Source organism: Physella acuta, unplaced genomic scaffold (assembly GCF_028476545.2).
Source record: "Physella acuta isolate Inbredline_101_S28 unplaced genomic scaffold, ASM2847654v3 ptg000259l, whole genome shotgun sequence".
NCBI classification, from domain to species: domain Eukaryota; kingdom Metazoa; phylum Mollusca; class Gastropoda; family Physidae; genus Physella; species Physella acuta.
Genome location: NW_026731778.1, coordinates 256727 through 279568, shown reverse-complemented (window position 1 = coordinate 279568; position 22842 = coordinate 256727). Strand labels below are relative to the sequence as shown.

The 22842-nt window shown below is 36.7% G+C and overlaps 3 protein-coding genes across 3 annotated transcripts; 2 read left to right on the top strand and 1 right to left on the bottom strand.

Moving 5' to 3' along the window:
* Positions 1–290: 290 nt before the first annotated feature.
* LOC131938910 (E3 ubiquitin-protein ligase TRIM71-like) lies at positions 291–3696 on the bottom strand. The gene has a single exon (XM_059297135.1). The coding sequence runs from the start codon at positions 3670–3672 to the stop codon at positions 469–471; it is 3204 nt and encodes a 1067-aa protein (XP_059153118.1). The 5' UTR covers positions 3673–3696; the 3' UTR covers positions 291–468.
* LOC131938901 (RNA-binding protein 8A-like) lies at positions 3671–7345 on the top strand. The gene is made up of 2 exons (XM_059297124.1): positions 3671–3808; positions 6878–7345. Exons 1-2 carry the CDS (start codon positions 3671–3673, stop codon positions 7343–7345), a joined length of 606 nt encoding a protein of 201 aa, XP_059153107.1.
* Positions 7346–10246: 2901 nt separating this feature from the next.
* LOC131938900 (beta-alanine-activating enzyme) lies at positions 10247–22169 on the top strand. The gene is made up of 16 exons (XM_059297123.1): positions 10247–10498; positions 10642–10733; positions 11068–11185; positions 11691–11911; positions 12175–12367; positions 13084–13316; positions 13918–14033; positions 15120–15325; positions 15482–15785; positions 16671–16777; positions 17062–17939; positions 18571–18725; positions 19685–19848; positions 20068–20193; positions 20839–20970; positions 21342–22169. The coding sequence occupies exons 1-16, from the start codon at positions 10304–10306 to the stop codon at positions 22101–22103; spliced, it is 4002 nt and encodes a 1333-aa protein (XP_059153106.1). The 5' UTR covers positions 10247–10303; the 3' UTR covers positions 22104–22169.
* The last annotated feature ends 673 nt before the right edge of the window (positions 22170–22842 follow it).

Sequence of the window (22842 nt, the reverse complement as noted above, 5' to 3'; positions counted from 1 at the left end):
AAAAGCAAATTAATGAGGTAAGGATAAATTTACAATAAAATTGTGGTAACATTGACAATTTGTATTTGGCTTGACGTTTAGAACAAGGATTCAAAGAAATCTGGCAACAACATAATACAAATCAAAGGCATGAGGGCATTCAATGAAGCAAATTTAAAAATTCAAGCAAACAAAAAAATATTAAAATTCAAGCAAACAAAAAAAAAAGCATAAAAGCACAATGTTTTTAAGTATTTGCAGTTGCCTTTTGTTAGAGGACTAAATTATTACTAAACAATGCACACAAAAAGGTTACATTAAAAACATCAATAAAAATAGAAAAGCATGAAACAAAGTTACAGTAAAAAATATAGCAGATCAATGCAACAGTGTAACGTCCATAACACCCCATTCCCCTCTTTAATCCAAACAAACCCAAACTTAACAAGCTCTGCAGACTGTCCTGAGGTTGTTACACTAAATTTGTATTCAGTTCATTGACGAAGGTCCGTCCCTTGGGTCTGTGTCGAAGTTGAAGTGAAATATTAGCACCTTGCACTCTTTGGTGGTTACAGCCAGCTCGTTCCGGTAAGGGTGCAAGGCCACATTGTAGCAGTTCGCGTGCTTGGAGCGTGACTTGAACCCGCACACAAATCTCCCATCAGGCTCGAAAACGGAAATGTTGAACGTGTTGTGGTTGTCGGTGATGACCACCTGTCCAAGATGGTTGAAAGAGACGCCGATGGGAAAGTAGGTCAGGCTTTCGTTCCCGATGGAGCCCTGCCATTGTAGGCTGTAGCTGAAGATGTGGACACAGTGCGACCTGTTGTCGCTTATGTAAATCAGTTCGTTCCTTGCTGCAATGTCGTTCGGGAACTGAAGATGTGTAGCGAGGTAACTCTGTGCCACTTCGTTGCCTGTTTGGCTGTATATGAAAAACTTCATGGTTCTGCTTTCAACTATGAGGATGAATCCATTCTCGTCCACTGTGATCCCTCTGGGGTAGCTCAGCTTGGTGTTGGCAAGAATGCGAATGAACTCTCCTTCGAACGTGAAGATTGAGATGGCAAGGCTAGGAGGTCTTTCCACGACGATGATGTTCCGAGTTTTAGGACACTGGGCGGCTCTGTAAGGGAAAAGTAGAGTACCGTGGGTTCTAGCCAAAAGCCTGTCCGAGTGTCCATTCTTCGCGTCTAGTGGAGGCAAATTCGGAGGTTCTCCAATTATTCGCATGAAGTTTCCGTCATCACGGAAAACAGCAAGTCGGTGGTTTTTTGAGTCCACTACAGCTAACGAACCGTCATGGAGGTAGAGAACTCCGTTTGGCTCCGCGAATTCGTACATGCCTCGCCCAAACTGGCCGAAAGATCGGCTGTATGGGGTGGTCACCCTTATGAAATCTGGATGAGAGCCATGTTCGGAATTTGAAGTAGTCGATACTCCTTTAACCGAATTGTTTATAAATGGTACTTCTGTGTCGTATCTGTAACTGTGGCCGAACGGTTGTTCGGTTACATTGTCAAAAACGATTCTCTCTCTCAGGATTGGTGATAGGCGATCCGGAGTCAAACTGTGCTCGAATTTTATGTTGCTGAAGGCTTCGTGTACTACGTCATTGAATTCGGGGTAGTTGGGATCAAACCTGATACTGGCCATTAAATCAGCTCTCAGCGAGTCATAGCTCTTGTTGTATTTGGACATCTTGTTGATTACTGCCACCAAAGTTCTATACAAGGCTATGAATGTTTCTATGTTGTGTCTATCAACAAACGTAGCCAGGAAATCGCTGTAGAGGTTATAGTCTTGTAGAAAATGATCCGCTTCTTGCTCCAAATTCCGGATGGTGTTGATCGCCTCCTCATAAGCAACATTAGCCAGGTTTTTTGCCAGTCTTTCCTCACCCCGGATGTCCTCGATCAGTTTATTGCAGGCTCGGTTTATTTCGTTTCTCAGCGCCTTGTCGCCGTCCTCCAGCTGTTGCCGGACGCCGTTCAGAGACTGCATCTGCTTGCGGTAGCCTTTTTGCAAGGTGGAGTACATCGCGTTGATCGTCAGCACCCGCTTCTTCGCGTCGTCCCCCGCCGACTCGAAGTCGCAAAGGTCATGGCCGCTGTGCTCGTTCATGATGCAGATCCTGCAGACGAGGACCCGGCAGCCTCGACAATACAACTCGACGAGCTCTCCTTCGTGGGCGTCGCAGGTAGGATGAAACTCTCCATTCTCGTTGACCCGAACTTTAGTCACGGGTCCAAGTTCATGCGCTGGCAAATTATCCATGTGAATCTGGCTACAGTCACTGCACAGGAAGTTCATGCATGTCTTACAGAACAGAACCGTTTGTTTCTCATCGGAGCAGAAGGTGCAAAGGAAAGGAGTTTGCTGCATTTGGAGCATCTCTCGGCAACGCTGAACATCAAGCTGCAGCCCGTTCAGGCCTTTCTCGTTCAATGGAGTTATACTCCAGCATGAAGGGCACTGAATCTTCTTTTGTTCCACGTCTTGCATTTCCCCCATACACTTGTAGCAGAACCTGTGGCAGCACAGAAGAAGATGGGGCCAGCGGTATTTCACTTTGCACCTTTCACAGATCGTGTTTTTCAGATCAACGCCGGTTTTGTTTACTCGTTCCCATGGTAATAGCCACGGTTTCTCGCTGTTCAACTTCACGTAGCCCTCCACTTTCTTAAACGCAGAGATAATACCGCTGTCCGCGATCGCCCTTGCCCCCACGATTGGTCGAGTGACTGTGGGTTTTATAACGTGTTGAACAACGGGCTGAGGGTGGGCGATTTCCGGAGACCTTTCGTGAACTTCCGGATTTCGAATAGGAATAAACCCTTTTGTTTGGTCATCATGCAGGATGAAAAAATAATCCTGAGCCGCCGGTTTTGGTTTTTGTTGAGGGGCGAGCTTCTTGTGGGGAGGGGCGCCGTAGGTGATGTTTTCGACCTCACAGGCCTCCGGGCTCTCCTCCAACGTCTGCTGTTGACTGGCGGCTCGCTTCGTGTTTTTCTCAAATAAACTATTCAAGTTTACATTTTTCGGACGCACGTTCGAATCGCCGAAAAAATTCTGTAGCTGAGGCAGCCGCTGACTACCGATGGCTCCCAGATTTTTCGATCTCTGTTCAGCTTGGTCCGTTTGGTCCATGGGTATGCTCTCTTCACAAGATTCTATCCATTGCTGGATGGGATAAAGATCTGATGAAGACTCGCCACCGGTGTAAGCGGCTCCTGGGGTTTGTTTTTCTGGCGATGGCGTGTCCAAGGACATGTAGGCAACAAACTTCACCGTCTGCTGATCTGTTTCCATATCACGTGACGCCTGGTCACGCTCTGGAAGCTGGCCCCAGCTGTAGTCTTTTTGCTGACTCTCTAGCGTCTGCCAGATGGACTCCGTTGAAAACACAGGCATTGTAAGAGAAGATATTAACTCCGCTGGGAATTTATCAAATACGTCCCTAACAGGTTGCGGTTCTTCAAAATGTTGCATCACGGGCGAGGCCGACTCTTCTGTTTTAGCCGAAAGTTTTTTACCGGCTGGCTGAAACTGTGTGGCGTGTGGGTTGAGAGAGAATCCTCGGCTTGACGACTGAGTTTCCCTGCTGTGGCGTGCGGTTTCATCTGAAAGACGCGGTTCAAAAGCTGGGCTGTGTTCAACGGGAGAGCAAACGGTTGAGCTATCAACTTGCATGCCGGGGTGTGGTAGGTTTGGACTTGAAAGAAGTCTGGCTGGAGCATCGCTCACAGATCTCGGCCTCGGCAGTAGTCCTGGTCTATGGGTGGAGTCAGATTTTTTCACATTCTGCGTCCTGTGGATGAATAAGAAAGTTTTCAGGCGTATTTTTTATTCTAGGAGTTTGTAAATGTAATGGGATTGTCGGACGATCACAAAGTGCTTGAAAATTTATACATTATAGGGTAGCGGCGTATTTTTTGTAATTTTTTTTTCTTCATCACAACAAATTTTTCTTCAAGATTTTCACATTTTTTCTTCCTTAAAATTCAACGAGGCATGGTTTTTAAAAATGCGGCCACATCTTTTAACATTACATACCAATTCAGTTTCAAATTTTTAATATAAAAACTTTAAGGAAAACAAAACGGTAAGGGCTTTTTGAAATTTGAGTTAGAACAATCTGGATCATGTGAAGCTAACTTGTGCTGCGTTAATTTGACAATTGGCAGGCACTAAATGTGTAAAAACAAAAATAATGTGTCGAAAACTATTTTAAAATTTAACAACGGAATCAGAATAACGCACCTGTCTTGAGAAGAACTGGTGCCCATGGGTGCACTGAAGGACCTATGTAGGTAAGAGACCCTAGCATGTCCGCTTGGTGCTCTAACAACTGCAGGCTGTTGTCCTTGAGATCTCTGTAGGGTCTGTGCTACTAGAAAAATCAAAATTGTAAACAACCCATTTAGCATATTTTACTAAAGGAAAACAAAAACAAAAAAAGTTTATACAGTTCAAAGGGTTAGGGGTCATCGATAAATTACGTCACGCTTTTTTTTGACGATTTTCACCTCCCCCTTCCCCTCCGTCACACGTCGTCACAAAAAGCCAGACCTCTCTAAGGGGTCGTCCATAAATGACGAGGGGGAGGGTTCAGATGGTGCGACGTCACACTTTTGCATTATAAAAAAGTAATGTTAGAAAACTAATTTTAGACGTTATTTCACGTTTTAGAAAATTGTTTTAATAAATTGTAATAGGAATTGATTAAAATACTCTAGAGTTCAGACAAGATTTTGGAAAAATATCGATGTTTTAAGAAAAATTCAACTGCAATTTTGAGGGGGGGGGGGGGGGTTGTAGGCTGAGGTGTGACGTCATTTTAGGGGGGGGGGGGGTCTGGCTTTGTGACAGAGGGGAGGGGGGAGGTGAAAATCGTCAAAAAAAGCGTGACGTCATTTATGGATGACCCCTAAAATGACGTCACACCTCAGCCTAAAAACGCGAAATAACGGCTAAAACTCGTTTTCTAACTGCTTTTTTATAGTGCAAGATAGTGACGTCACACCATCTAAATCCCCCTCCCCCTCATCACACCGTCACAAATTTACGGACCCCCTCCCCCCTACGATTGTGAGGTCATTTATGGACGACTCCCTTATGTAATTAAATTCAACAAAACAAGAAAGATAATACAGAAAAAAAAACACCGACCTGTTCCTCTCTCGCTTTGCGTCCAAGGTTTTTCTGGTCCACGACTCTCCCTCCAGTTTCTGCTGTCACGTTCAGTACCCAGAATGCTCTGCGGTTTTTCGTTACCCTGTGTACTACCACCAGGAGCAGGGGGTTGATACGGATGTGATCTGTTGCACTGATCTTGCCGTGTTCCCTGGGTCTCACGTTTATGTACATATTGCCCGGAAGATTCCGGACCCTGTGGAGTTGTCTGGGGTCCTTCGACTGCTCTGCCGGGCGCGCCCTTCCACGGTGCGTCTTGTTGGTCTAGGTGTTTGAGTTGTAAAAGACCGGGGACAACAGGAGAATTCCGGTTGTCCGTTTGGTTGCTTGCACCTGGTGAGACAGGCAAGTGATACAAGAGGGTTGTCCAAAAGCAGATGGGGCCAGCCAGAGGCGTAGCGAGGGGGGGGGGGCGGGGGTGCGGACCGCATTTAGGGGGGGTGACAAAAAAAAATAGCAAAATATATAGAGAAACATTTGACGGGGGGTGGGTGCAAAACGAAAGTTTGAGGGGGGGTGCAAATCGAAAATTGAAAGTTTGTCCCCGGGAAGGGTCGCTACGCCTCTGGGGGTGACACCATTAAGTGCCGCACCGGGTGACACCCGACCTCGCTACGCCACTGGGGCCAGGGCCGGCGCTACCTATAAGGCGAACGAGGCAGTCGCCTAGGGCGCCATCCCTGTGTAATTGTCTTTATCAAAAAAGTACCTAATAATTAATAACTTTGATTATCTTATATAAACTATAGATAGACTAAGATGGTAATATACAAAGGCGTAGCGATCTATTTCGGCGCCCATGATGAACTATCAATTTTGCGCCCCCACCTCCAAATTAGGCCTATATATGCCTACATTTATTCGCGTTGGTGAAAATGCACCTACCCCCCCCCCCCCCACCCACCCCCACCCCCCACACCTCCCTAATTTGGAAAGGTCAGGGCGCTTTTTACCAGTTACTTTCAGTGTTTCTTCCAGACTTTTTTCTCCGGGGTGGCACTTGAAATCTTCGGGGGGGCGGTAAACTTTCTTCGGGGGCGGACACTGTTAAAAGTATATATTTTCTATATAAATTATATAAATTTCATTTCGTTCGGGGGGGCGGTAAAAAATTTTCGGAGATGCCTGGAAGAAACTCTGGTTACTTTGTCTTTTTATTTTTTTTATTTTGGTGTCACATGATGTAGAAAACAATTCAATAAGTCCGTAATTTAAATTTCGAACATTTCAAACTGTTATCTAATTTTAATTTTGATTTAGTGATCGATCCAGCGCATGACGGGGCGTTCCAAAAACACCTGCAATTTTGGTTTTTAATAGGGCTTTTTGTCTCGTTTTCTCTGACTTAGAATTAGAAATATGTTCTGGAAATCCAATTACCAAAACTTTATTCAAGGGAAATAACTTTCACAAAAATAGCTAAATTAACCAAGTGTAACTAAGACATGCATAAAAAAAAACAGAAAAAAATTAATTACATAATCATTATACCTAATTTTTTTACATTAATTATATAACCTTGTCAAAACAATATATTTTACCAATCGACTACTTATTGGTAAATTGTTTGAAAGTATAAACATAGTAGCTTTATTATAACATACTTCTAGTCAATAGCGATGACATTCAAATAGGATTCATTTTCGAACGGATTAGATGAACCTATTTTTGACTCCCAAAATGATGGGACATTGTGACTAAGGAAGATGAAGACTTGGAAGGCGATCAAGGTCTTCAAATGTTGAAAGTAAAAGCAAAGAAACGCAAAGGCAGAGTCTTCGGTGGAGAGGGACCAACACGAAGTGGTGTTGATCATTGTGAGGGTATGGAAGTGGATTACGATGAGTCTGAAGGGCCCGGACCACAAAGATTTGTAGAAGGTTGGATCCTTTTTGTCACTGGTGTACATGAAGAATCACAGGAAGATGATATGTATGAAAAATTTGGAGAATATGGGGAAATTAAAAACTTACACTTAAATCTTGACAGACGCACAGGGTTTCTCAAGGGTTATGCTTTAGTTGAGTATGAAACATTTAAAGAAGCTCAGGGTGCAATGGATGCTCTAAATGGAAAAGAAATGTTGGGTCAGAAAATAAATGTGGATTGGGCTTTTGTTCGAGGTCCAAGAAAAGACATGTCAAGGAAAGATGACAGGCGGCGGAGGTAGATGGTGTCCATCAATTGTACAGATTTCTCATTTCAATAATGAATATTTTTCTTTGTAATAAATGCCTATTATTGTTTTTAAAAAATGTAAAAAAAAGATGGGACGGCTTTCAAACAAATCAAATACGAGTAACTGCTTAAAAATTAAGTCCTACCAAATATTTGCGCACATTATAACTATAAGTAACTGAACTTACAACACCTTGACAACTGAAAAGGCTCTACCCCTATTTTCAGACTACTTCATTTTCAGACACCTCTTGTGACAAAAGTTAAATTTTATAAATAGTTTCTCATAAACTATTAATTATCATGCACTGATATGCTAATTAGTGATAGTTTACTCCTACCATCATCTCCTCCATCCTGACTACCTCCTTGGTTGCCGCCCCTGAAGCGATGCTTTCTTCCCGTCCTCTTTGACATTCTTTATCCTGTTTTATTTATCCAACTTGTATCATTCAGCTTTTATCATCAAACTTCTTGTTGTTGTTTTTTTTTTAATTTCTAACTGTTACCATCCAACTGTATGTATTGAGATCCTCAGGGAATTTAAAAAGATGTTTCGTTGTATTGAACTTCAAGAGGACGGTACTATATTCCTCAAGCGGCCGATCCCAATTTTTGGAGCATTGGGCTATCAAGGAGTCGTGGAGCGAAGTGGAAGTGAGGGTGTGTTGGTCCAGGCCAACGGTTTTATTTTCGAAGGGTGGTGTGAGCTGTTATCAGGTTTAAAAAGTTAAAACACATCGGTCACATTGCTGAATGTTCAGTGCTTTGAGGTCACGAGTGTGTAGTTGTTCATAAAGTATGTGTTTGTTTACTTTGAAATAGGTCATTATTTTGGAAACACAAAACAACGACATGTAGGCCTATAGGCATTCTATAACAGCGGCGCTGCTGTGGAGCTGAAGGGGAAGGGGTTGCCCGGGTTGGTCTGTGGGCTGAACTTTTTACTTTATTTTTTATAATACATTTTTATCCTCAATCCGTCTTGACACTAGGCACACATGGTCACAAAAGTCCACCCAACACTATATTCCGGAGCACGCCCCTCACCCCACGAATCTATAACAAAGCCAACTGAAACAAGAAATTGCCATTTTTTCTTTTAATATGGTATCACCATTTCACAGCCACACAGTGACACAACGACCCATATTTTAAATTTGCAATTTTTAAAATGATACCAATAATGTCAATTGTAAAACATTGTTAATGAAATATACTTCGTTTTAGATATATATAAACATTCTTGTAAGTCGCAAGAAATAAACTTTGTATATTAATATATTAATTGTATTTGTGTTGCTCGATTGCAAGTAAATTATACTACTTGTTGATATATTTTCGAATAAAAATAATAAAATATCTGAAAAGGCGAAAATTGTTTTTTTTTTTGCTTCGATGTCATAATTGAATCTCCTTGCAAAGAAGAGTTAATGTAAACAAGATGTAGTGGGGGATTTGACTTAGATTTGGAGTAATTCTACAACCTAAATCTAGAGTCTAAATCTAAATTATCAAGCTTGTGTGATATTTTGTATTTAATTTGGTTAAATATATGTCGAACATACATTAAAAAACCACAGAACAGAAGGCTGAGAGGTGGCTAGCAAACTTAAAATTTTAAGTGACTTCAACGCCACGGAAAATCAATTTTATTCAGTAGTTGAATTCACTCAGAAGTTCAGAGTAATTCAGACAATTTGCAGAATTTAACCCTCTTAAGACGTAGCTTTTTTAGAGAGCCGGTGCCAAGAAGACGGAGCCTACTTTCAAGTTTTGCACTTGTATCACAAAAAAATTTTGAAAAAAATAAACTAATTATTTTACATGCATAAAAATATATATTATTTATTAGGAAATTGAATGAGCTAATATGATTTTTATAAATCTAATAAAAATCTCAACATATATATATGTGAGCTTTCTGATTTGCATAATTTATGCACGAAAAAAATTTGACTGCACTAAATTACAGTACATTTGTATAAAAATACGTTTTTTCTCTCTGTAATGCTAATCTAAATAATACACAAACATCTATTCAATAATCTGAACTATTTTACTGATTATTATTTCTACATTAGAATTTCTAAGTATATTTTTAGTATATTTTGATGACTGGACTGTTGGACATAAGAAAATTTACGATAGGACTCACAGCACTAAAAAAATCGATTAAAAACAAAAAAATGAGGCAAACTTTCAATGGAAGTCGCCATTGAAGTGCTAGATATGTACTATAACAGTTAGAAGCAATCTGATTGGCTGATATGATACTAGAAAGCCAATCGTGTGGCTTCTACTATCACGGCTGAGACCCGGCCGATAGATCGGCCGGTCGTCTTTTTGGCTATAAAACCGGCGGCCGATAGATCGGCCCGGGCGTCTCAAGAGGGTTAAAGTCGTAAACTTAAAACGTAAAATTTAAAAGTTTAAGTCCTATGTTATATTATGTGTATGTAGTAGGCCTATGTAGGCCCATAAGTATAGATTGTATTGTCAGGTGGCACAGTTATAGTATAAATTCCAGCTCGAGTATGATACTTACATAATCACACGCACACGGTTAATCACTTAATTTATTGATCATGAAGATTATTTTGCATCTGCACAACCTACCTTAACCTAGCTTAGGATACTGCATACACTTTTTTTTCAGATACATTCAGGTTTTTTAAAATATAAAATGAAATTTTGCCTATATTAAATATTTCATTGTGCATTGGAAGAGAAAAATATACTATATAGTGAAATACATTTTTAGTTTAAGTAACAAATTCCTAGTAATTGAAGGTGGTGGTTATAATTTTAAAAATATCTTGAAATATGTTGGTAGCTGTGACTTCAAAGAAGCTGATGTTTGACACAATAGAAAGATGTTGATCATTCATCGGCATGTCTAGCATTTGAAATGAATATCAGCACAGTCTTCTAGTTATGGTCATAGAACATGAAAAGGCTTCAAGACCTTATCATTAAATGTGCAGAACAGCACCTAAACCAAGTATGTGTTGTCTTTGATCCTGGTCCAAAAGCTGGAGAAGAAATCCAATTAAATATGGGCTGTCAAAATACCAACTATGCTGATAATTTTTGTAAATACAAGCATTACACATACTCTACTTTGATTGAAAAGAGTCTGGGGGTAATTAATATTTTGTTCTGTACTTGCTATTTTAAATACATGAGCATAGTTTTACTAAATTATCTTAAATTTGCTACTTTTGGAAATAAAAATACTGTTTTATCATTAATTTTTAAAGCCTTTTTTATTATTTATTTTTACAGTTCAAACAAGCTCTTGAAGAAGTGCAAATAAATGGACAAATAGTTGCTGTGTGTTTAACTGAAAGTCTTGAAGTCCCTAGTCTATTGCTTGGGTAAATGGAAAAGTTAAAAACTCCAAGCAATTTTACACTTGAATAAACGCTGTAATTAAGTATAAATAAATAAAATAACAATAGGTCATTTTATCTATAAAAAAAATTAAAATTTAGGATTCTAATCAACTAATTTTGGTAGATTTATAAAGGAAATAAATTTAAAAAGTAGTTTTGAAAGCAAGATTGCATCATAACTATCTAATCTGGTTTTATGTTGTTTTTTTCCTTAAAAAAACTAATTAATTTTTACAGGTTAAACATATTATGAATAAGGATTTTTTTTTAACTTTTTCATGTACAAAAATATTTTTTCGTTTGTTTTATGCCACAGGTTACTGTCATGTAATTGTGCCTTCTACCCTATCCATTGCGATGGGATCGAGTACACCCTTCAAGCTCTAAATAAAGTTGGGGCATCCAGTATAGTTGCTCATACATGTTTGAAGAAAGTGTGTACATTCTGTCATATGCATGTTTACCTAATGTATTTGATGGCATAGTCAGGCAGTAACCTACTCGACTGCTTACTCTGAAAGTCTCAAGTTGAGACTTGAGTTTGTAGGATGCCCCTCCTGAGTCTACCTAGTACTAATGGGCAGCTGAATCATATTAGCCTAATGTGATTCAGGTAATTTTTAGGGAAAGTAAAGGTGGCTGGGCATAGTGCTGACCAATCTATCCCTTCATATGACTTGGTCAAGAAACAGATAAACTCTGTTTCATCTGCATTATGGACATGTCTTTACCTAAAAAATTTAAAACTTTTATAAATTTAAATAAGTATTACTCTTTATCTAAAAAATAAAAAAGTTTTATAAATTTGATTTAATATTAATCATATTTTTGCTAGGATACTAATATTTTATATAAATAATTTAATTTTACTTTAACTTTATTAACTTTGTGAATTTAAATTACATTGCTTATTAAAACTGCTTTTGATACTTTCCTAAGGATCTCATACTGTTACTGAAGAAACTGAATGGAGTTCAAGTCCAGTGTGATGTGCTTGAAAAACATGGCCTCCAGCTCTTTAGACTAAAAACACCTGGCCAGTTCATCAATTCCATCGAAACAGATCTGGCCTACTGCATTACTACCTCTGGCACCACCAGCAGCCCAAAAATTGTGAGGGTGCCTCACTCTTGCATAGTCCCTAACATTATCAATATAAGGTAAGACATGAATATGCATAACTTGTATTTAATCAGTGACTATAACTGATATACCTTTGCCAAGAAATGTATAGAGCAGTTTGAACCTATCTTTTGTCTGAAGCGTGCTACTATATCTGCTTCATAATTGTTTATAGTTAGTCTTTTCTGTCTGTGTCAGATATTATTAATTTAATGTGTTTACTAATTTATACCTCAATTTAGATTTGATTTTGTTGTTTTTAGCTGAACTGATGAATTAATATACAAAGTTTATGCTTCAGAGAGATATTTCAGCTTGGACCAGGTGATAGGATGCTGCTGACCTCCCCTTTGACCTTTGATCCCAGTGTGATAGACATCTTCTGCACACTGTCCTCTGGTGCCTGCCTGGTTGTTGTTCCCAAGGAGCTCAAACAACAGCCTGAGAGATTTTTAAATGTTGTACATCACAGACAAGCTGTCACAGTCATACAGGTGAGGAGTTTATTTCATTGTGATGCTATTTTGTGTTACATTTGTTTCATTCTGATGCTATTTTACAATTCCATCTTACATTTGTTATATTATAATGCTACTTTATTTTGTCATTTAAATTTGTTTACTTATGTTGTTTTATGTTATTCTGTCCACAGTGTTATATTCTGATGATATTTTATGTTACCGTTTCAAATGGGTTACATTATATTGATATATTTTATGTTATCATAAATGTTTTACTGTTATTGGGATGGGCTTGTTGAATTAGTACATTATTTAGTATTCAGGTGAGTTGTTTCCCATTTTAACTTGATATGCTCTTTCTCCCTAATTTTCTTTCTAGCAGTACAATGAGTTGTTAATTAGTAATGCCAGTCCTACTGTCTTGTAGTAAATAACCAACTGTCAACAAATGCACTACTTGTTACAAGGATACATCAGTACATTGTTTTGTTTTTATAAATCATGGGTCTTATGAGTTCTACTAGAAAAGTTTGGCCTGCATGATAGCATTAACAGCATTATATATTACCAGAATTAGATAGTAACAGATATAAATATCAGTAATTGTGACAAAAATTTACATATGCTTTGTTGAAGGATTGTTATAATATTTTCTATGACTAGAGTTTATGTAATTGGTTTTTTTTTACAGTTCTCATTTACTTACTTTTTTATGCCATGGTGTATTATAATAAAATTACTTTTTATAGGCCACACCAGCACTACTGAGAACTCTGACCCCTCTAAGAGTGCAGAACACCATCCTTGGACCTGAGTCACATCTCAGAATACTTGCCCTAGGGGGAGAACCTTTTCCGAGTGGTTCTGATTTGCACGCCTGGAGACACAGAGATAACACACTGACACAGTTTTACAATCTGTATGGGATAACTGAGATATCCTGCTGGGCCTCTTGTCAACATGTTGATTTATCTGGTGCACTGTAAGTGGAGGAAAATTAAATAAATAAATGATTCGAATGTGGATTTTAAAATAGATTAACAGGGGCGGATGAGGCCTCGATAGCTGGAGACAGCAACTCTTCTTGGAGAGACAACTCCAAAATCAAACAACTTCTGCCTTGTAGTTTGTTCCTGGTTAGACAAAGGCTATGTTAGCAAATCCAAAAAGAAAAGCAGGCTGAAATTGGAGTCAACAGCCTAAATGATGCATAACAAGCTGATACGTAATACTTCATTTGTATTGGAAGGAATTCTTTCCAGCATTAAAAAATCAAGAACAAAAGGAAAATAGATTAATATTAAAAACATATATTTTTGTTTTGTTTACATGTAGTCTTTGTGTGTGTGTATATATATATATATATATATATATATATATATATATATATATAAATATATATATATATATATATATATATATATATATATACATATATATATATATATATATATATACATATATATATATATATATATATATACATATATATATATATATATATATATATATATATATATATATATATATATATATATATATATATACATGTAATATAATAATCTAAAAACTTTGTTTTGCAGGCAACAAGATAAAGAAGTACCAATTGGGAAGGCTCTAGATAAAACTGTATTGAAATTGATGTCAGAAGATGGTGGCTTGCAAGTCACTGCTGATAGCGAGGGTGTTATCTGGATAGGTTTGTGTCAATACTTAATGACGAGACTTTTTAGGTTAACAATGCCTGGGTGTCCAGATGTCTGGTTGTGTAAATCCTGTTTCAATTTTGAACAATATATAACCACAGAGCAACTTCTTTCAAATAATGCTGATCAATGGATCCTCACTGCCAACAGAAGAATGTCTTATTTTCAGTGCAGCTTGATATTAAATTAAAATTAATGTAAAGATTACTCTATTCAATAAGAAATGGGGAGTCACTTTATCAGTTATATGACTTGGTGTTTATTTGGAATGTTGTTTCAATTTGTAGTACTTAGACAGTTATTAATAAGGTGCAGATAGTATTCTTCTGTCTATACGGGTTTTTATATGGAAACACTTGCAACATTAGTTTAACTGGTATAGAGCAAACTACCTTTTTTAGACCTGAGGGAACGGAGACTCAATTATGTTTGGCTTGAAAAGAATACATTTAGTACTAATTGTTTGTTTTTTAAAAAGTATTATCATTTTACTCTGATATCTTGACGAAAAATTAATGATTAAAATGTTTTTTTTTATTATTTGCCTTGTAAATGTGGTTACTGCTCAGACCCAACCATTTCAAGAGTCTTGATGTAAACAATGTGTTTCTTAGCACATTATATTATTTATAACAGATATGCAAATCCACTTTATTTTTTAGTATCAAAAAGTAAAAGTAAAGTACCCTTACCAACCTGACGGTCCATTTGGCAGGTAAAGTAGAGTTCATTTGTTTCAGGCACCTTGGCGCATTTACTTTCCTTAATATGAGTCAGGCACCTATCTGAGCTGTGTGGAATCAATGACGTTATACAGACTTAAACCTGAGATTCAAACTCGAGGCTTTCGGGTAAGCAGTCATATGCTCTACCTTCCAACCACACAGCCCCCCTCCCCCCTTTAGTATCTAAGTTTTATTTTATTTATATCCATGATATTGGTTTGGTTTCAAATAAATAAATTATCTTTGTCTTGTCATTTTTTATTGTCAATAAAAAAAAATTTCATGCTTTTCAAGGTACTTATTTTTAAAATATCAACCAAATAACAGTCAAATAATCGGAATGTTCTTTTGTAGGTAGCTCAGAGCGGGTCTGTCTTATTGATGATGAAGTGGGCACCAACAGCAAGTGCCAGATAAGAAGAGATGCTGATGGTATGGTCTGGAGAAACAGTGGAGACTGGGGAAGACTTGACCGTATGGGAAATATTTTCTGCTTGGGTCGACAGGATGATCAGGTGAAGAGACACGGAAAGCGCTTGAGCCTCTTGGCTATTGAAATGGTAAGACTTGTGGATAATAGTTGCTTGGGCAGTTTATAGTGTTTATATTCTCTCTCTTTCTTTCTCTCTCACTATCGACATTTAAGATTTAAGTAATTATTGTAAATTTAATTAATTTTATTGCAACAGTTTAACTTAACATCATTCATAACGTAGGTGTGTAAGAAAATGCCTGGAGTCACAGACTGCTGTGTATTATGGGATGGAACAAGGCTGATAGCTGTCATTAACTTGGACACAGTAATGAAACCAGGACATCAAATTGAAGTTGAGCTGACCAATGAACAACAGAATAAACCTTTAGACCCTGGCAGCAATGCTAGTTTTATAACCGGCCAAGATTTAGCCAACCAGCACATTGAAACAAGTCTACACCAGCTTATTACTGAAGCACTACCAGCACATTACATGCCAGATTTTTTTGTCATGCTCAACAAAAGTTTCCCCATGACATCACATGGTAAGCTTAGAATGCTGACCAACCCTATAATAATCAAATTCTTTTTGAGACCTTGACTAAAAAAAAATTTTAATCTGCAGATTTTAAAATAACTACTGCTATGAAATTTATATATTTTTATTATAAAAGAACTAAATAATTTTGTCACTGTTGGCATAGTATACACCCTATATAATTACTCTTACTAACATGACACAAGTTGCTGTAACAAAAACATCACAATAGGCATTGTTAATTTAATATAGTTACTTTATAAAAATTCCTAGCATTATTCTGTCCATGTTAAATTCCTTCATAGATCTCTTTTGTTCCCTGGCCTGTGACTCTACAATATCTAAGAGTTGTTTCAGATAACAAACTTATTAATAATTTTTATAGAAAGTTTTCAGTTAAGTTTTAACAAATACAGTAAAAAATGTATTTAAAAAGACTTTTCAATGCACTAAAAAATAAAGTAAAAAACAAGTTTTTCTTTCTTTAGATTTTATAGTAACCATCGTTTGATAAATATTGAAGAGATTTTATAAGGTACCAAAATTTTATTACCAATCCTATAAAAAGGATAAGTTAGCTTTATTTTTTTTTTAATTTTGTGTTTATCATGTGATTGCTTTGTTATCTCCCTTTTGTTATTGAACATAGCAATTTTTATATGGCTAATATCAAATAAGATTTTTAAAAATAGATGTTCTTTTGGGGTAGCTGGAAAGTATTAGAAATGGATCAAAATTGAGCAACAAGATTTGACCACAACCTCACTACATGAAAGACAGCTATACTGTCCTAAGAATAATGTGTCTGGATTTTATAAACTATAAAAGCTTCTTCTCTTGGTATTTTAATGAAATTTAAATGTATCAATATGTTTTATTTCTATTTTACCAGGCAAACTAGACAAGAAAGAACTATTAAAAATAGCTGATCACAAGATAAAAAGTTTATTTAGTAGTACAAAGCAGAACCCTTTGAAGATTGCTCAAGATGTATGGATGGTAAAGTGGCTATTACTTAATTTCTAAAGACAAAATTGTATTTAAGTAGTTTTAAATCCTATGTTTTCTGTAAAATTTATTTTTCTTTGCTAAGCCAGATCTATGACTAGATGTCGATTCTATGTTTAAGAATTTATTTGATAACACATTAATGAATATTTGATATCAAACCAAAGTTTTATTATATAGACATGTTTAACCATTTATCTATCAAGCCTATATATTGTTGTATAGATACATTTTTTATGAATTTATTTCTATCAAGCCTATACATTTTATTCCAGTCACTTCTTCCGAAGGTCACGAGCATCAAGTCATCTGACAGCTTCATTCATCTGGGAGGAGATTCATTAGCTGCAGTCAGGGCCATTAACCTGCTAGAAGCTAACTACAAATGCAATATGAATAAACTGTTTGATATACTTGTTAACAGAGACTTCAAATCTTTTGCTGAGGAATTGTCTGAAACTTTGAACCGCCCCAACTTCAACACATCAGACAATGAGGGAATGAGTCAAAACCCAGCTGTTCATGGTGTAAACAGTCTGATGGGGAGTAAAAGACATGCAGCTAGTGATGATGTGCTGGTCAGGAAAATGTGTAGAAGTTCTGAAACTGCCCCTGTAGTCAGCAGTTTATCTTCAGAAGCTGAGCCACTACCCAATGAGTTATCCTCGGAAGGCGTACAACTTCCTCATGTAATATCGTCAGTAAAAGTACCAGCATCTAAGGTCATATCTTCAGAAAAAGTGCCATTATTGAATGTTTTATCTTCAGAAACAGAGCCACTACCTCATGTGATATCATTAGCAGCAGTAGCTCAGCCTAACTCCTGTTTAGTCAGTGATTCCAAAGACAGTTCTGTAAAAAATATAATTGCAAATAGAAAAAAAGATGTTGGTAGTATTGAAAATTTACTACATAAAACTGAACAAGCCAAAACATCGTCATCTGTGATTGCTATTTCACGAGGTAACAGAATTGTACATTGTGATCCAAGCTCTGTTGGGATAACATATGAAGACAGTCAACAACCAGTTTATTCTGTATGTCCTTCAAGTGGTCAAGAGCCTTGTTCTCGTGTCTTGAATGATTTGGCTTTACGTTGGAGAGTAGACACAGGGAAATGTGTGGATGCTTCACCATTGGTTGTCTTATACCTGTAAGTGTTGTGGAAATATACTAAAAGATGTTTATTTAATTTTTATACTTTATCACAACTATAAACTTAAAAGTTAGTTTAGTTATGGATTTTTTTTAAGGTAACAAGGGTCATGTTAAAATTGTATTTTTTTTTTTCTGTTAACCCCTTTACCGTGGAATTTTTTTTTTTGTGTGTTAACCGTGTAATTTTTTTTTTTCCCACTTTCGTTTTCACATCACGTGATGACCTATTTTTATCATCCGCTGTTGAATTGGCTGTTAGATTAGCTTCCCTCTACATTGTTATTGATTTCCAATGCTATTTTCGTATTTTCGTATCAAGACGAGTTAACTTGGGACGCACGGCACACAGACGACTTTTTTATCTGAAGACGAGTTAACTCGTGATGTACGGTTAAGCACAAGATTTTATATGATGAGTTAACTCGTGACACACGGTAAAGGGGTTAAAGGTTGATTTGTGATTACTTCCTGTTTTTGGGAACTTCATTCTTTACATCTTGTGTTTCTTTCATAGTATTCTAAAATATTGTAAATAGTAATCTCATTAACGCTGTTTGAAGTTTCTTTTCCCTCTAGTAGTTTTGATTGCATTAAATATTTTTAGTTTTAACCTTTTTTTTTACCAGGCAAACAGATTTACATCTATCTTTCATTGGTTCCCATTCTGGCCAGTTCACTGCTGTTGATGTAAATACTGGCAGCTCCGTGTGGTCAGTCTTATTGCCAGATAGGATAGAGTCATCTGCCTGCATTGACATCACTGGCGGTAAAGTTGTAGTAGGTATGGGCCTTTTTAATGGGCTTTTTTTTAGATGGCCTATTTTGTTCCATAATCATAGTCACCAGAGTGGTTAGTTAACTTCCCCAAAAACTTGATGCTGTCTGATAATTATTATCAATTTATTAAAATTTCTGTTTTAGCTAAATATAACCATAGAAAGTTTTGATGGATTTTAGAATAAAGCATTTGTGCTTCTTTATAAAGACGGTATAGTATTAAAATATGGTATTAAAACGTATTGATTTATCCTGATTGCCAGCTACAGAATACAGTTAAATAGATTGATTTAGAGCAGGGGTTCCCGTGCCCGCGTTCGCCATGGCGCCCGCCGAACGATTCGTATGTGCCCGCCTCTCACTATTCGACAGAGACAGAATTTTTTTCATAAACATTATTGAAAGGTTGAAAGGGATGGAAATCGAAAGTTTAAGGGGGAGGGGGCAAATCGAAAATTTGAGGGGGGGTGCAAATCGAAAATTTGAGGGGAGTGCAAATCGAAAGTTTGAGGGGGGGGGGTGCAAATCGAAAGTTTTGTCCCCGGGTGACGGGAAGGGTCGCTACGCCTCTGGAAGGAGTTTGTCAATTTAAAATAGGTGGTGCCCGCCACCCTACCGATATTTTAGAATGTGCTCTTGAGTAAAAAAAGGTTGGGAACCCCTGATTTAGAGAATGCACAGTCTTTACATTATGCAAGAGTCCAGTAAGAATTATTATTTTGGCAAAGCAGAATAGACCTAACCTAAAAAAAACTTAAACATAAAGAAAGAAGTTTTATAATAACACACTTTTAACTGCACTGTAAATATGAAAATAAAACAAACTTATATAATTATAAAATTTACTCAAAATATCTTTTAACCTATTTCAGTAGCCCAACACTTGGATATTAAAATTATCTAAGAAAAAAAATTTGTATATTTTCTCAGGGTAACCATGATATTAAAATGTGTTTTCTATAGGCTGTTATGATGGTAACATATACACTTTGTGTGCCAGAACAGGGGACATAATTTGGACATTTGCAACAGGAGATTTGATCAAGTGTTCTCCAGTTGTTAATCCTTCAACAGGTCACGTTTTATGTGGGTCACATGATGGCTATTTATACTGTCTGGACCTCTGTGTATGTACCGTTTTTATATGTTTATATAAAATATTTATATTATATATATTCATGTATACATTTAAAATAATAGTTTACATGAAATAGAGAGTATATAAGCAAGCTAATTTCAATTTATTTCAATTCAACTTTCTGATGAAGATAATGAGTTCTAATTTTTTTTTAAATAAAATAAATAAATAACCTTATTGCCTTGTGTTATAAAAAAAATTTCAACAGAGGAAAGTGTGTGTGTGGAGATGCCACCTGGGTGGGGGGAGTGTGTTTGCTTCACCAGTGGTGGATGTTCCATACAGCTTAGTGTATATAGCAACACTCTCTGGAAGGGTTGCTGCCCTTGAAATGGTGAGTTGCTTGTCAACATTGTTTTGTATTTGAATTGTTGGAGTTTACTATAGAACAATGGGATCACATGTTCAAGGAGAGGAAACTCTAAAATCAAACAGCTACTGCCTTGCAGATTGTTATTGAGTGGATTAAAAACACTCATTTACAAGTATATAAAGTAGTAAAAGTAAAGTTTGCTTTTAGACCTGATGGTCCATGGGCTATCTGAATCATCATGGGGCAGATGAAGCAGAGTTCATCTGTTTATTTGACCTTAACATAAAATCATGAATGGATTTTATGGTCAACACTATGCCTAGCCTTCTTTACTTATTATTGTTAACTGGTTGAAACTTGTCAGTATGTGGGGATAGGTTTTTTATTGGAAAAAATAAAGAGACCTAGAGATGTTTTCAAATAGAGCTTACAAGATTTCAAGCTGATAATGGAATTGTGTGCCAATCATTCTCTGAATTTTTCACAATTTAAGTTAGCTATTTCATAGAGTTAAGCTGTGTCAAAGCTTCATATGAAAGATGGAGAAGCCTATAGCTCTCAACTATCTGCATCAGGCTAAATCATGTATAAAAAGTATGTTTAAAAAGCATTTTTTATATGACGTGATGTAATTTATGGGCATTGGTTAAAATGTTCCCTCTCTAGAACACAGGCAGTGTGCAGTGGGAAACAGAGCTGAAAAAGCCAATCTTTTCATCTCTCTGTGTTTGTGAGAATCAGCTGCTCGTGGGCTGTGTTGATGGCCTACTCTATTGCCTTGACTCTTCAGGAAATACTGTAAGTTGGCTGATAAGTATTTCACAATATAGTGCCAAATTAAATAATTTTACTATAAAACATTTCCTTCACCTAAACAAGTTGATCAGGTGAGGTTAATTTATCCTGTTTTTTTTTTTCGTCATTTTAAATGAAGGGATTGTTAACATAGCGCCATGTCTTGCTGCTAGATTCCTATCTCATGTGATGTCAGGTACTCTTTTTAGGGCTGTTTAGTACAGGACAAATCTTGACTATCCCTTAAAACATCTCTGGAACATTTAATGCAACACTTGTGGACTCTTCCACTTTTTTACTCCACACTAAATAACGGTCAAGGTAACTTTTTTTATTAATATGCTGATGTAATGTTTTTAAAATCATTTTTACAGATTTGGACGTTTCTTGCACAAGGGCCAATTTTCTCATCTCCAGTTGTTTATGGATCATCTATTTACTTTGGGTCACATGACCACCACGTGTATTGCCTCTCTGTCTCAGGTGAACTCAGGTGGAAGTTTGAAACCAGCGCAACAGTTTACGCCTCGCCATTCCCCTGCAGGCTCAGTGTGAGGTGTGGATGTCCTAGTGACACAATGGAAAGAACTTACCAATCACATGAAACAGCACAAACTGACCAATTACCTGACACAACACATACTGACCGATCACATGACAAACATACTGACCAATCACATGACACAACACATACTGACCAGCCACATTACACACTTATAATTGACCGATTACATGATACAACACAAATTTATCAATCCCATACTGACCAATCATGCAATACAACACAAAGTGACCAGTCACATGACCCACTTGACAAGCCTCCAACTGACATTCTTCATAATAAATTACCATCAGAGGTAGCTTCAGTATCTGCCCATTCACCATTAATAAAAACTCTTCCCTTAAACCAAGACAGTGCAGGAACACCAGTTGTGTGCCATTCACCACCTTACCTCTGTGATGGTCTAGTGGTCCCATCTACAGATGGATGGTTGTACATTCTTGATGCCTCTACTGGACATTGCTTGACCAGGTGCAAGTTGGCAGGTGAAGTTTTCTCCTCCCCAGTGGTTCTCAACAACCGCGTCATAGTGGGTTGTAGAGATAACTTTCTTTACTGTTTCGATGTCACATGATTGTAATTGAATAACATGTTTTTGTTGTTGCTCATGTAGTGAATTATTTTGTTTTCTGTATTTAAAATATGAAAACTGAATGTTATTAAAAACCTTGAGATTAAACATTAAGTTTCAACTCCAGGTCTATTTGATAGTTTGAAAACTTTAAAAAAATATTTATTCTGATGGAGGCATGAAGTTGACACTTTAGTTGTTTGTTTCTTGGGACTTTGAAAAGATTAAAACAGTTAAGCTTCAACTCCAGGTATTTGTCAATATGAAAGGGTAAAAAATGTATTTTTCATTCTGATGAAAAATGAGGTAGACACTTCACTTGTTTGTTTCTTGGGACTTATAAAAATAAAAAAATTCTATTCTATTAAAAATTTATTAAATATTGTTTATCACTCTGGGTTTACCAGAGGCAGGTTTAGTGCTGTTACCCAGTGCCAAACAAATTAACCACAACTGCCGTAGACTGTGTTGCGCTTAGAAAATTATTTCATAAATGCATAAACTTTAAGAGCAAGCAAATAGAATTTTAAACATTTTTATTAATCAATAACATTTTAACCCTTTGAGTACATGATAGTAATATTAAATGCAGAAATTAAATATTTTATTGCCAATTGGAATACTGAATTTGAAAAGAATACATGACTGATTGACAAAAATTAGATAAATAAATCAAATAAAAATGCAAATTTATCAAATAAACTTAAATATTTTAGAACTTATTAACATAGGATTGTTTAAA